Source organism: Girardinichthys multiradiatus, chromosome 23 (assembly GCF_021462225.1).
Source record: "Girardinichthys multiradiatus isolate DD_20200921_A chromosome 23, DD_fGirMul_XY1, whole genome shotgun sequence".
NCBI classification, from domain to species: domain Eukaryota; kingdom Metazoa; phylum Chordata; class Actinopteri; order Cyprinodontiformes; family Goodeidae; genus Girardinichthys; species Girardinichthys multiradiatus.
This window is the reverse complement of record NC_061815.1, coordinates 29,933,972-29,948,412: the sequence shown is the minus strand read 5'-3', so window position 1 is coordinate 29,948,412 and position 14,441 is coordinate 29,933,972. Positions and strand designations below refer to the sequence as shown.

General features: G+C 39.1%; 1 protein-coding gene across 4 annotated transcripts in view; it reads right to left on the bottom strand.

Annotated features, from left to right (window-relative positions):
• mid2 (midline 2) overlaps positions 1-14,441 on the bottom strand; it is a 210,265-nt gene that overhangs the window by 42,776 nt on the left and 153,048 nt on the right. For 3 of the 4 annotated variants that reach the window (XM_047353898.1, XM_047353897.1, XM_047353896.1), the window contains exons 3-4: positions 9,247-9,312; positions 6,972-7,067 (exon numbers count right to left, since the gene is read on the bottom strand). In XM_047353898.1, coding sequence (XP_047209854.1) covers positions 6,972-7,067; positions 9,247-9,312 — 162 coding nt within the window. The remainder of the gene's footprint in view (positions 1-6,971; positions 7,068-9,246; positions 9,313-14,441) is intronic. The other variant, XM_047353899.1, reaches the window with a different exon arrangement.

The window sequence follows — 14,441 nt, the reverse complement described above, 5'->3', positions numbered from 1 at the left end:
TTTTTGTTAAAGACTGTGATTTAGGTAAAATGCATAAGTCTCAAAAACATCTATCAGAAGAATCCACATTGCCATCCATAAAAAACAGTGCCCTGCGTAAGCTCAACTTGCTGTTTACTTTGACTTGATCCACAAAGCCTCATACGTGCTGGCCCATGTGCTTTCCATGATTTTTTTTTTTTGTCTATTTTCTTCTTTTCGTAATAACTTCCATGATACAAACATCCACAGAGCCATACATTGTTTGTGAGTATGCCGTTTCTCAAAATTTCCCAGCTGGCCATAGATATGGACAGCATAGAAAATATACTAATATGAGGGCCTTTACCAATATAATCACAGTCATATAATAACATCTAAATATTATGAAGCATTCATGTGCAGTTGTATCTTTTGAAAATCACTCAACCTGCAGGCCATTATTTAAATTTGTGAGACATGACAAAAAGTAGCAGAAACAATGGGTGTTCTTGCACAAACAGGGGCACTTGTGAACCCTATTTTCAACGGCAAATAGGGAGAACTGCACAAGACTTGGGTGTGCACACTCTTCATACATTAAAAATTAAGCAAGAGAAAACTTATTTCAAGTCTGACTGAAATGATACTTTTTTCTCTCTACCCTTCAGGCTATAGCCCTCTGGGAAGAGAGCTAGATCACCTATTTGAAAATGTGCCACCACACATAGCTACGCCAGAACGTCCAACAAAGGACTCCAACTTCATAATCACATATTTGGACACCAATAGGACCATGTTAAAAGGGAAAAGGTTTGGTGATTGTGATAGTATTATGCTGTCAGAACTTGCAGATATTCATAAGCAAAATGAGAAAAAGTGATGTACTGAAACTATCTTCATTGAATCAGGATTCCATGCAGACAGGCCAAGCCAAAAGCATAGCAGAGCAGTACTTTTGCACTACCTTCTGGGAAATGTCCGACCATTGATTTCCTCCTTTGAAAACTTAGTCTCATCACATCAGTGATTTAGCAATGTTTTTAAATTTTCAATTCCCCTTCGAAATATACATATATATATATTTTTTTTTAGTTTTTACGCTTCATATCTTATACACAGTTTTAGTGAATGTTAAGCCACCACGAGTTTGTTGATCCTCTTTCATTTAATCGCCATATGCAAGTTGACATTTCAAAAGTCAAGAACAGTATCTCTGTCATGACATTCAGTTCAGCTGCCTATGTGAACATTACTTATCACATTATGCCAAACATACTCAGATGGAAATGCTGTGATCTAAACCATTTCATTTGAGCCCTGTATGCATTTAGGCTCACTGTCCTGCTGGAAGTTAAACCTGTGCCTCAGTCTCAAATCGTTTGCCACCTCAGACAAATAGTCTTTCAGAAGCTTTGTATTTAGCTCCATACATCTTCCCTTTAACTCTGACCAGCTTCCTTAAGCCTGTAACAGAAAAGCATTCCCACAGCATGAACCATGGGGATAATGTGCAATGTTAGTTTTCCACCACACAGGGGGTCATGTTGACCAAAATTCGGTCTTACCAGACCAAAGCAACAGTGACTTTCTTTTTGCTACTCTTCAAATTTGGCCAGATTTGTGGAGCACATGACTAATATGGATAAAGCAGTGTTCTGTGAGATGTTCAAAGATTGGGATATTGTTTTATAACCTAACCCTGTTTTTAACTTCCCAACTAATTCGATTAAAGGGGCTGTGGGTCTATTCAATAAATGGATCTATTCAATAAATTCCTCGTAAAATATATTGAAAGTTTGGGGGAAAAGTGATAAAATGTAAAAAGTTAAATCTGCTTCATTACTTTTGCAAGGCACTATGTACACAGATCAGATATTATTACAATACAGAAATGTATAAATCTGACTAAAAAATAATGAGTAATACTTTAATATGACACCTAGTTATCATAATCATATACACCATATCTTTGATAAGGCTCTTTGAAAATTTTGTGTAGGCTAATATAAAAATCTTAATACTTTAGTTTAAATTTGAATTTAAAGAATGGACTTGATTGAGAACAAATCCAGAAAGTAAAAAACTGTTTCTATTAAAAGCACAGTAACTTTTTAAAATATGGAATATTTCACTATGTTCCATTAACCTGTTGCAATTGCATTGCTAGATTTAGCTAAAAATGGAACTGCTAATGACACGTATTGCTAGCAGACAGTATCTGAGACCTGAGACAAAATACCAAGCAGCACTGCAGCCATCTTCAACAGCTGATTCATATTCTACACACAGAGGGATCAGTTTCAGAGTACACACACTCAGACAGGTCTTGACTAATGACTTACAGCTCGCTGCATAATCGGTTGACACACAAGTCTGAACGTCCTCCTTCCTTTTTACCGTCAGCTCTAAAAGCTGACATGGAACTTTAACTGAAAAACTAAAGGTTGGAAACACTGGCTGTTGCTTTGACTGCTTTCTAGATAAAGAGCTTACTCCACAATAGCTGTGTCTGAGTAAAGCTTCTAAGCAACGAAACACCTTATTAAAAGCTTCCTACTTCTTAAAGCTGCTAGTGAAGACCCCTAGTAAGAGCATAAACTGTGGTCTTAGAAGATAAACTGTATGTGAGGGATACTAGAAATAAAACACTACCAGATTTAATGTCTTGAAGGAATAGGCACTGACTATTGCATTGTGCTTTTAAGTGCTTAAGTATAAAGGCTCATTGGGAGTTCAACCGGAATATGCTAAAAACTTGTTCAGTAATAAGACTGAGCTCATTTGTGGTTAAATAAACACATCTGACTTCAAAATAAAGGGAAGGGCAGAATTTTATTTGCGAAGGGATTTTTTTTTGTTCTCAAATATCAAGAGCCAAATGTTTTATTCAGCAATAAAGAAATCATCCTAATCAAAAAACTTGGAACTCCTTTAACATGAAGGTGTTAGCATATTTATTAAGGCCTTTTGAGCTTTCAGTTTGGCTGAACCGAGCGTCTCCTTTTCGCCCGTGAACACAGAGCATAGCCAAATAATCTTCTGCATTATAAATAAAATGTATTATTATCACTATTAGTTATTATTAATATGAGTATTATTAGTATTAGTATTATTTGGGAGATAATGTAATAGAGTGACACCAAGTAGTGAGGAATTGTAAAGTGGAAGGAAATTGTTTAAAGTCCCAATTTATATTATTTATATTTTTACTTGGATTCCAGTTTAATAATCTGACTTCACAAATCACCCATCAGGTACACACTGTGTGTAATAATATGTTAGTATAAATACTGCTGTTCTGTAAAAGGCCTGAAAGATTTCTTAGAAATCATTCATGGAGAAAAGGCATCAGGAAGACCAAATATCACCGAAGACAAAAGGGACAACGTTTTGGGGACAGTTAAAGCAGGTACCGCGCGATCATATGCAGAGGCTACAGTCCTCGAAGCAGCCGTCCCGGGTTCGAGTCCCGGACCTGACGACATTTTCCGAAGGTCTCCCCCTCTCTCTACCACTCTTTCCTGTCTGCCTACTGTAAAAAAATAAAAATAAAGGCCACTAGTGCCAAATAAATATCTTTTTAAAAAAAAGGGGGGTGGCAGCATCATGCAGTGAGGAGGCTTTTCTTTAGCACGTACCAAGAAGCTGTTTAAAAGATTTGAAAGATGGATGGAGCTTAATATTGGGTGATCCTGTGAGAAAACCAGTCAGAGGCTGCAAAACATTCTAGACTGGAGCAGAAGTTCACTTTTAAGCTGACAACCATAAATTTACAGTGAGAACTACAATGGAACGGTTCAGATCAAAGCATATTAATGTGCTGGAAAGGTCCATTCAAAGTCCAGACCCAACTCCAGTTGAGGATCTGGGGCAAGACCTGAAAATAGATGTTAACAGATGTGCTTCTTTCACTCCAACTGGGAACTAATGGCAGTGAGAGGTGGTTGTACGAAGCATTGACTCTGGGGGCTGAATACAAATAAACTCAACACTCATTTTTATTTGAATCTATTTGTCATTTCTCCCTCACAATCACACACCATCAATAACATACATTAACTAAATCTGAATAAGGTTAGGCATTATGAAGACTTTTTCAAGACACTGTCATAACGCTGGATAAATCTCATTGATCTGTATTATATTATATTATTATATTATTATTACATAAAAATCACAATGCATTTTCAAAAAAACTTAACCAAGACTGTCATAAAGGCAAAAGAAAAACAGCAAATATTGTGTTAAAGGTAGAAGTCCCCCTGGAAACCAACAGCCTACTCACAGTCAAGTCAGCACATCCTTTCTAAGACTTAGGAAAAGCTAATTCCCCAATGAGAAGCCCTTGCTGCTGTGTGTGCTGACACGCTAGAGGAGAATTCACACTATGTTTGATCATGTCTTTGGTGCCAATACAGTATGCTTGCAAACAGAGAGTGGAGAAATCCAGGTCATGCTCAAAGCCCTTCAGAGATTTCTTATTTTGCACACACTCGTCTCACTCCGCTAAAACTCCCACTTCCTTATTCTCTTTTTGTGTCGTGTTGCATTATTACTGAACATTTTCCTTCGCACAGTGCCTGTGTCTGTTCTGGTAAAAAAAAAAGAAGAATCGTTGACAGTCACGCTAACATTCAGAGTATGCCCTTTTTACCCCTTTCTCTGTTTGACCTGCTGACCCTTGCTTTTTGTTTTTCTTTTACCGTCCTGTTTTTCCTCGCAGCTTTTCTCCTATCTTTGGATTCACCATTTTCTTCGCCTCATTAGTCCTCCCTTTCCCTTGTCTGTCTTCTCCTCTCTTCCCATTACACTTTACCAACAACTGTGCTTTAATTTGATTTCACCAAAACATATTTCAACTGCAAATATTCAATATTTTGACCTCTTGCCGCTAAGATCACATCAACTAACAACTTCATGGGGGTTTCTCTTAATAATCCCCTTAAGATTAACTTTTTTTAATCATGATATGGTTTTGCTAAATAACAAATTATCTTTCAGGATACTTGAATGCAAACCTGAATGAGAAGGCAGGCGCTTTCTCACTTTTCTAGACGCTGTTGATGAACATTTTATTTGTACTTAATAAATCACACAGCGATCATTTAATTTTTGATTAGGCTGCATGGGCTGCTGCTTGGAGACCTCAGAGTGACTTAGAGAAAATGGAGTCATGCCCCACTAATAAGAAACGTACTACATGGAGAAAGATGGTACACATAAAACACATTTATCCTCAGCAGCTATTAATGTCAAATCTCCTAGAGAAATTAAGACATTTATTAAAAGTGAGTATGCAGAGGGAAAATGTGTGTGTGTGTGTGTGTGTGGGTGACTCTTAAATACTGTATAGAGAGAACACTGATGGGGACATATTAGCATTCTCTGGATGTACCTCTGTTAAATCACAGCTTGAGCTTAAGTGATAAAAAGCTGCACACAGGTCCAGATGTAGATCAGGACAACAGGCTGTGAATTAGTCCTCTGGTTGTCACAAAACTTAATCAGAGTAAGATGTGGCACATTACTGAAGCAGTTTGTGACGGGTCGCAGAGATATATGCCCTTTGACACAAAATCTTATTTGACTTCACAGGGGAGCATTATTTGCTTGCATGGGTGGTCCCAGTGCAAATTAAACTGAATATTAAAAGGCTGATTCATCTTAAAAATGAGCCCATCCATGATGAGATTCACTGGAGTTATACTGGGAAGTCATTGATTACGGGAGGCAAAAACCTTAGTAGTAAAACGTTACATGCAAGTGCCTTGTCTTTCCCATCCATTGTTGCCAACTTGGTGACTTGTCAGACCCATTTAGTCTTATGAAGGTGCTCATATCTAAGAATCTACAAACATCTGAGACAACATCAGCTAGTTACTGTGAATAATTAGTTACATTAAACAGTCTTAGCCATGTTCGATCATTTAACATCAAAAGTTCATAATCTGGGTCCAGTACAAATTTTACATTTACTTAGCAGTGGCGTCGATCACATTCTGCTAAAAGACAGAGTCAAGACCAGAAGAACTCTTTTAGATACATTCAAAGGCAAGGTATCCTGCTCTAACTTTATTTTTTAAATCCAAAAAAAACCAACAGCTTTTATGGTCAGTCATTTTCTACCACTTATTCCATAGTGGGTCGCAGGGGAGCTGGTGCCTATCTCCAGCAGTCTATGGGCAGGAGGCGGGGTACACCCTGGACAGATTGCCAGTCCATCGCAGGGCAACACACATACAACCACGCACACACTCATTCATACACCTAAGGGCAATTTAGAGTGCCCGATTAACCTAACAGGCATGTCTTTGGACTGTGGGAGGAAGCCGGAGTACCTGGTGAGAACCCACACATGCACGGGGAGAACATGCAAACTCCATGCAGAAAGTCCACTGGCCAGGAATTGAACCCAGGACCTTCTTGCTGCAAGGCAACAGTGCTACCAACTGCGCCACAGTGCAACCCTTTTATGGTCAAAGTGTAATTACTTGCTGCTATAGGGTGGGTGTGTTTTTCTAAATGAGTGGTAAAGTTTTGGGAGGTACAAAACAAAAATGACATCCAAATGTTTGCCAGGAGAAGGACAGATCCCACTGCTTTGTTATAAAACAAATTATGATATTTATTTGTCAGTGGTTTTAGAACTTTGAAAGACTTTGTAACTTAAATAAAACAGCTATTTTAACATTAAATAAGATCAAAAACACAGAAGCCCCTAAAAAAAAAACTGAACTCTTGCTTTAATACGATCACTGTGTGATCATAGCAGGAAGAGGAGCTTTAATAAAATCTAGGGTAAGCCTGAATAATATGGGAAGATAGACAGATTTTGTCAGCCAGCTGATTGGGGTTAACGTTTGCCAGCTAAAATTGGTACAATTAAATTAATATGACAGCTCACAGGCTGCCATTGTGTAACTGAGGTTTTCTCTCGGAGCACAAGAAATGACAAGAAGCCTAATCTTACTGAAGTGAACAACATAATGGTGTGAATAAACATAGCATACCTCAACCTGCTGGCAGATCTGAATGAGCTTGGCCATTTGATTCTCCAGTTCACTGTTCCTCTTCACCAGGTTGGTCAGGTTGTTCTCTAGAGTTTGCTGTTTGGATGGACAAATAGGGGAACAAATGGAGGAAAAGGGGGATGAGGAAGAGGTGATTAATGACATATGTCTAAGTGCAAAGACAAGACAGTACATGTTAATCTTTGTGTATATTTTGAAAATAATCAATGTTCCTTTTCATTTAATAGATAAAAATATGTTAACATATCTGAGTTGCTGAGCTTTTTTAAAGCATATACACAAGTCGGGCATAACATTATGACCTACTAGTGCCTATTACTGGGTTGATTCCCACATTTTGCTTCTTAGGCCTGCTGAAAGAAGCTACAGCCATCAGTGAATATAGTTCACCCAATGTATTCAAGCCGAACATTTTTCAAAGCAATACACTACTTTGGCTCGCTCACCAGTTTCCAAAAAGAGCCCTTCCATTTCTCTGAGCTCCAGCTCAAATGTCCACTGTTTTTGCTATCGACTGTGGCCAGAGATCAGAATGGGCAACCAGACCAGTCTGCGGCTATCTAGCCTGATAGCAGCTGTCGACTGTGTGTTCTGACACTTATTTTATCAGTTTGATCTACAGTAGCTGACCTATAGGACTAGACCAGACGTGCATTAATGGGGCTTGGGCGCCCATAAATCTGTCGCTGGGTCACTGCTGTTTCTTTTTTGGACATTTGTTTAATATATTAAGACCACTGCAGAGCTCCAGCTTGGGAGCCACTCTGACCCACAGGTGTAGCCATCTCCAAGGTTACCCTTATTGAATCCTCTCAAATCCTTGCCCATTTATTCCTGCTTTGAGGACACAATGTTCACTGCATCTACTATCAGGTGGAATGATGACAAGATGATTAGTGTCGATCATTTTACCTGTCAGCGGTCATAATGCTTGGCCTGATTGGTGAATGTTACAAAATATCCATAGTAGAGCATATCTATATTAGTTTTTCTAATTATATATTTCGAACAAAGATTAGTTTTTAGGGCCTGCTATGATTTTCTTTTCTCCAACTAAAATACTAAAAGGTTAGAGCAACAAATGGAACCAACATTTTACATGTAAAAGCTTTATTGCTATTTTATAGGCGTCTTTTGGGTGGAATGCTATAATAAAAAAACAGCACCAAACAATATAGGAAGGACTACATGAACTGTCATTGTTAGAATGTATATTCTGAGAAAGAATAGAAAATAAAACACTAAAAATTCAAAGTTTCACTTTGAATTTTGCAAGTTTGAGGCTCTCTGTTTGATCATGACAAATGCGCTTTCGAAACATATCAAATCCAGGCAATCAAATACAGTATTTTACACATTTATAGCTTGTTCCTTTGTAAGTAGCCATTAAAAAAGGAGATTGGTTCCAACCTGTTTAATGTAATGCAAGAACAACATGTTTTCCCTCTTCTAATTATTTTATCTTCTCGGGTTGCTGCTGTATAGTCCCATAAAACATCTTTATTAGAGAAAATAAATACAGCAACAAAAAGAGGAGCTGTTACATAATCAACAAATGTCTGTGATTTAACTGTCTAACCTTATATGTTACATCAAAGCCACGGAAAGAACACTGTGATCACTGAAAATAATCAACCTTCACTGATAATTTTAATGATCAAACACTCAATTACAGCTCCTTAACCCAGGTTGTTTTACCGATGCAAAACAAAAGACGATCTCACAGAAAAATAAACTCAGTCATAACAGTACAAAGGGAAAAAAATGGAGATAAGCAAATGAGAAGCCATAAAAAGAAGCTGCCATTCAAAAGGAAGCAAATCAATGGTGGTGGCATCAAAAACAACATTTGCAGCTGCAAAGAAAACAGCAGAACAAAGCAGCAGACAAGCGTCAGGCGTTTGAAGTGCCTCTACTCATGCAAGTGAGGGGGGGGGGGGGTGGATCTGGAAGAGCACCTGCTCTGTAGGTTGTCTGCCTGAATGCAGCTCTGGCTGCCCCCCCTCTATTAGTGATCTTTAGTTGTTTCCAGAATATCCTCAACATGTCGCTCAGCCTGACATACTCTGTCTATATACTTTGTAGCCACTTATCCGCTTTCTTATCTTCCTTTCTGCATCCATTACTTATCAGGCCAAGTGTCTACCTGTGTGCCTGTCTGTGGCTCTGGGGGAATAACGGAGGAATGGGGGATGGTGTGTGGATGGGTTTAGGGGTTTTATGGTACTGGTAAAAAGCCATCCGGGGAACTCACCGCAGCGCTTGTCTTTGAAGCCTCCATTACTGCATCTGACACTCTGCCCGGGCTCACCTGATAAGCCTACAACACACACACATACACCTACATAAGTGCACACATAAACACACACACAGACAAGCCTGATTGCACAACATCTGCCACCTTAATGCAAAGCAACTGAGGAGAGAAGCTCCAGAGAAAGTTGAATGCAGATGAGACACAGGCGTTTAGACTGACTGTTGAAATTTGTTCCTTCAAAACTAGCGCTGGGGTTTCATCATGGGAGAGAGTGTTGGGTTGCGTCTGAGGAAGCCTGAAGTAGAGCTTCAGTGAGTGGGGACAGATGGGTCATTAATAAGCAAGCTGGGGACCAAGATGATTAATACATCAGAACACAGCTGCCCCCCCTGAGACAGCAGGGAAGTAAACTCCTCAGTCCTCACCAAACATACATACATGTATGCATGCTGGGGCTTATGCATTTGACTCAGTGGGTATTTCTTTGCAACAGATATTTGTATGAATATCACAAGAGATGGGCTTCTTTCCTAGTTTATTCAAAAAAAAATGCCAAAACATTAAAAGGTGAACAGATTCAAAAACAAAATATGAGTTCTAGAAAAGCTCACAAATGTAAGTAAAAGAGCATGACCTGATGTCCAAGCTGCAGCATTAAATAATTGATAAGCACCAAGTAATTGGCTGATAACCAGAACCAGCAAGTTGTAATCACTTTATTCTAAACAATGAAAGCACGATACTTAAGCACTACCTTGTCATGCTGAGAACACCACTCTTCGGTCCAGAAGTTGTTACTGAGTAAAGTGGATTCAAAGTTAGCTATTTTTGAGGTCAGTTTATAATGAAATTAGTGGAAGTAGACAGATGTTAGAAGCTATATATCTGGAAACTAGTTTTACAACATGTCTGAGATTAATTCAGGCTGTGAGAGTGAGAGAGAGAGAGAGAGAGAGAGAGAGAGCAAGGCAACTGGAAGGTTGAATAGACTTTTGCAAAGTTGCTCTGTTTTGACCTGTAGAACTTTCATCCTCAGTATCCCATTGAAATGTTGGCAGCCTTTCTAAATTTGTTTTGGTGCATCAATATCAAACATTTTCAACAGTTTAGTACAAGACTGAAACACTTGTAAAAATAAATTTTAAACCCAAATTGTATGTGAACCATGAACCAGCTTAGCGACTTAACCTTCCATTCATTTGTCAATGTTTCAATCTTTTATATTTTCAACCAAATTGTGGAAAAGCCAAATATTGAACATTAAATTAATGAATGTCTACAATAATATGCAGAAGTCATACATAGATACTGAATAGGCTACTATTGTTTAATAGACTGCTTCATCAGTCTATTAAAGAAAAAGTATTTGAAAGTATTTGAAAAAAAAAAGAATTCTTAAATGTTTGCCCTGTTACCTCTCTCACCTTGAAAATAACCACAACTCTGGGGACTGATTTCAAAAGAACAGTGGACAAGGATCTCACAGTTACAAAACCAGAAAACAATCTTCCAAATAATCAGAATAACATTGTTTGAAGGAGGACAGTGATCAAGGAACAGGATGCTGTATGAGTCAGATGTAAATTACTAGGTGTAGTCTCAAGAATGACTTGGTGGAGGCAAGAACTGTTGACTTGAATAGTATCTGGGCTGCCAGCAATAGCCAGTGCTGGTTGGTGACTAATACACTTATTTATGCATGTTTTCGTTGAGCCAACAGTAAGACACAGTGGTGTTAGCACCATACTGTGGGATGATTCTCTTCAGCAGGGGCAGGGACAGTGGTTATAGTTGATAGGAAGACTGGCAGAACTAAATACAGTTCAATCCTGAAAGAAAATCTGTTAGAGGCTGCAAAACACCTGAGACTAAGGCAGAAGTTTTATCTTCTGGCCAGACAACAACCCAAAACACTGAGCCAGAGCCGCAATGGAAGAGTTTAGATCAAAGCCAATTTACACTCCCAATCAAATCTGGCTGAGTTTGAGCTATTTTGCTCTTTTTAGCGTCTAGATGGTCAACGCTGGTAGAGACCAGATACCTGCAGCTATAACTGCAGTGAGGGAGAGTAGATAAAATGAGAAATTGCAGGAAACCTTATGTGTTAGAAATAGTTTTGCAAGGTAATTTAGTTAAAAATATTAAATAGATTTGATTTAACTTTATGCCTCCTAGGCCATTTTTTAATTCTTTACATATAAACAGGAACATAAATTGTGGTTTCTGTTCACACAGGTTCAGTCTGACATGTATTGGCACCCTTACAGCATCTGCCTGGTAGGCAAGATAGGTGACAGCAAGAGTGAATCAGGAGCAAACCTCACCAAGAAAAATCATTACAGCACCCAACAGGCATTGCAGATAGCTAGCACCACCCAGAGATAGTGAGCTGAAGCAGAAAAAAAGAACATAAATAGAAAAAGGAAATATCGATAGAATGAAGACCAGAGGAGGTTGCAACCAACCAAGTGTTGGATGGATGGTTTCAGGCACGGGGTAATATCAGTCATTCTCTGATTCAGCTCTGGACATGGCATCTTATGACAGTGAATACAGAGAAGGCCACTGAGATAGAGGGGGTTGATGAGATGGAAATAGCTCTGAGCCACATGCTGTGAGGGGCAGCTCGGCTGAGTAGTTCCCGTCTGGCTCGCCCTCCAACTCGGCCGTCTTTCTGTCTCATCTCGTCTCCTCTTTTCTATTATTATTCATCTTCCTGCCATTCACTGGGTTACTCTCTTCCTTTTACAGTATGTTTCTGTGTGTGGCTGCTTCAGTCCATTTTCTGTGTGCCTTCAGCCCAAGTACATCCACAACTGCTGACAGCACCTCAACTTGGGTTACATCAGCCGCCTGCACATGACATCATTGTGTTGAGGGCCTCCTGGGTTTCATTCTCTTACAGATGATCCATGTCTCCTAAGAAAAAATCCCTATTTATATTACAGTAGCTCAAAGAAAGCAGGGGGATTATGGCTGTAAAAATGGGCAGCTCTTAGTTTGACAGAACTGTCACAGTTCAGTCTGTTATCATTACAGTCCACAGTGTCTCCCGCTTTTGTTTAATTGAAAGTGCTGCTTAGTAATAAAATCACACAGACTTACATAATCTGGGTTGTGCATCTTTGACAACCTTGATAGTAATTATGACAGCCTATCTTTTTTATTTCTTTGTAATATAACCATGCTAATCCTAATGCAAGGGTCACTGAACTAATGTTGGACCATACACTGCATACACTGACTTATTGCTGTGTAAACACTGTATACTTAAAGAGCAAGGATAAATTTGCAGAAATATTAGAAGAGCAAATACATATGAGAAAATGTGTTGAAGAAATACTGTATAAATACAGTGCCTTGTGAAAGTACTCGCCCCCCTTGAACTTGTTAACCTCTTGCCACAGTTCAGACTTCAAACATAAAGATATAAAATTCAAATTTTTTGTGAAGAAAGAACAACAGTTGTGAAGTGGAATGAAATTTATTGGATGTGTCAAACTTGTTTAACACATAAAAAACTGAAAGGTGGGGCGTGCAATATTATTCGGCCCCCTTGCACTAATACTTTGTAGCGCCACCCTTTGCTGCAATTACAGCTGCAAGTCGCTTGGGGTATGTCTCTATCAGTTTTGCACATTGAGACAATGAAATTCTTGCCCATTCTTCCTTGCAAAACAGCTCGAGCTCAGTGAGGTTGGAGGGAGAGCGTTCGTGAACAGTAGTCTTCAGCTCTTTCAACAGATTCTCGATTGGATTCAGGTCTGGACTTTGACTTGGCCATTCCAACACCTGTATACGTTTATTTGTGAACCATTCCATTGTAGATTTGGCTTTATGTTTTGGATCATCGTCTTGTTGGAAGATAAATCTCCGTCCCAGTCTCAGGTCTCTTGCAGACTCCAACAGGTTTTCTTCCAGAATGGTCCTGTATTTGGCCCCATCCATCTTCCCATCAATTTTGACCATCTTCCCTGTCCCTGCTGACAAAAAGCAGGCCCAAACCATGATGCTGCCACCACCATGTTTGACAGTGCGGATGGTGTGTTCAGGGTGATGAGCTGTGTTGCTTTTACGCCAAACATATCGTTTTGTGGCCAAACAGTTCGATTTTGGTTTCATCTGACCAGAACACCTTCTTCCACATGTTTGGTGTGTCTCCCAGGTGGTTTGTGGCAAACTTTAAACAATACTTTTTATGGATATATTTGAGAAATGGCTTTCTTCTTGCCACTCTTCCATAAAGGCCAGATTTGTGCAGTGTACAACTGATTGTTGTCCTATGGACAGACTCTCCCACCTAAGCTGTAGATCTCTGCAGTTCATCCAGAGTGATCATGGGCCTCTTGGCTGCATCTCTGATCAGTCTTCTCCTTGTTTGAGATGAACGTTTAGAAGGACGACCGGGTCTTGATAGATTTGCAGCGGTCTGATGCTCCTTCCATTTCAATATGATTGCTTGCACAGTGCTCCTTGGGATGTTTAAAGCTTGGGAAATCTTTTTGTATTCAAATCTGGCTTTAAACGTCTCCACAACAGTATCTCGGACCTGCCTGGTGTGTTCCTTGGTCTTCATGATGCTCTCTGCGCTTTGAACAAAACCCTGAGACTATCACAGAGCAGGTGCATTTATACGGAGACTTGATTACACACAGGTGGATTCTATTTATCATCAGCAGTCATTTGGGACAACATTGGATCATTCAGAGATCCTCACTGAACTTCTGGATTGAGTTTGCTGCACTGAAAGTAAAGGGGCCGAATAATATTGCACGCCCCATTTTTCAGTTTTTTATTTGTTAAAAAAGTTTGACACATCCAATAAATTTTATTCCACTTCATGATTGTGTCCCACTTGTTGATTCTTCACAAAAAATTAGACTTTCATATCTTTATGTTTGAAGCCTGAAATGTCGCAAGAGGTTGAAAAGTTCAAGGAGGCCGAATACTTTCGCAGATGACCTTGAGAAGGAAAAATGGAGAAGCTCCAAACATAAAGCATTGTTAAAATTAATTTTAAATAGGTGAAATCTCAATTAAGTCCACTGTAGGCAAAAGTGCACTTTAACCGAGAACCATAAATTTGAAAAGAGCCTACAGAAATGTTTGTTCATGTTTTATTGAATAAAACATAAACCAGTGTTGCTGTGAATTCAAGCATTAAAGCGTTAGTGAATTTGCTATTGTTTGCT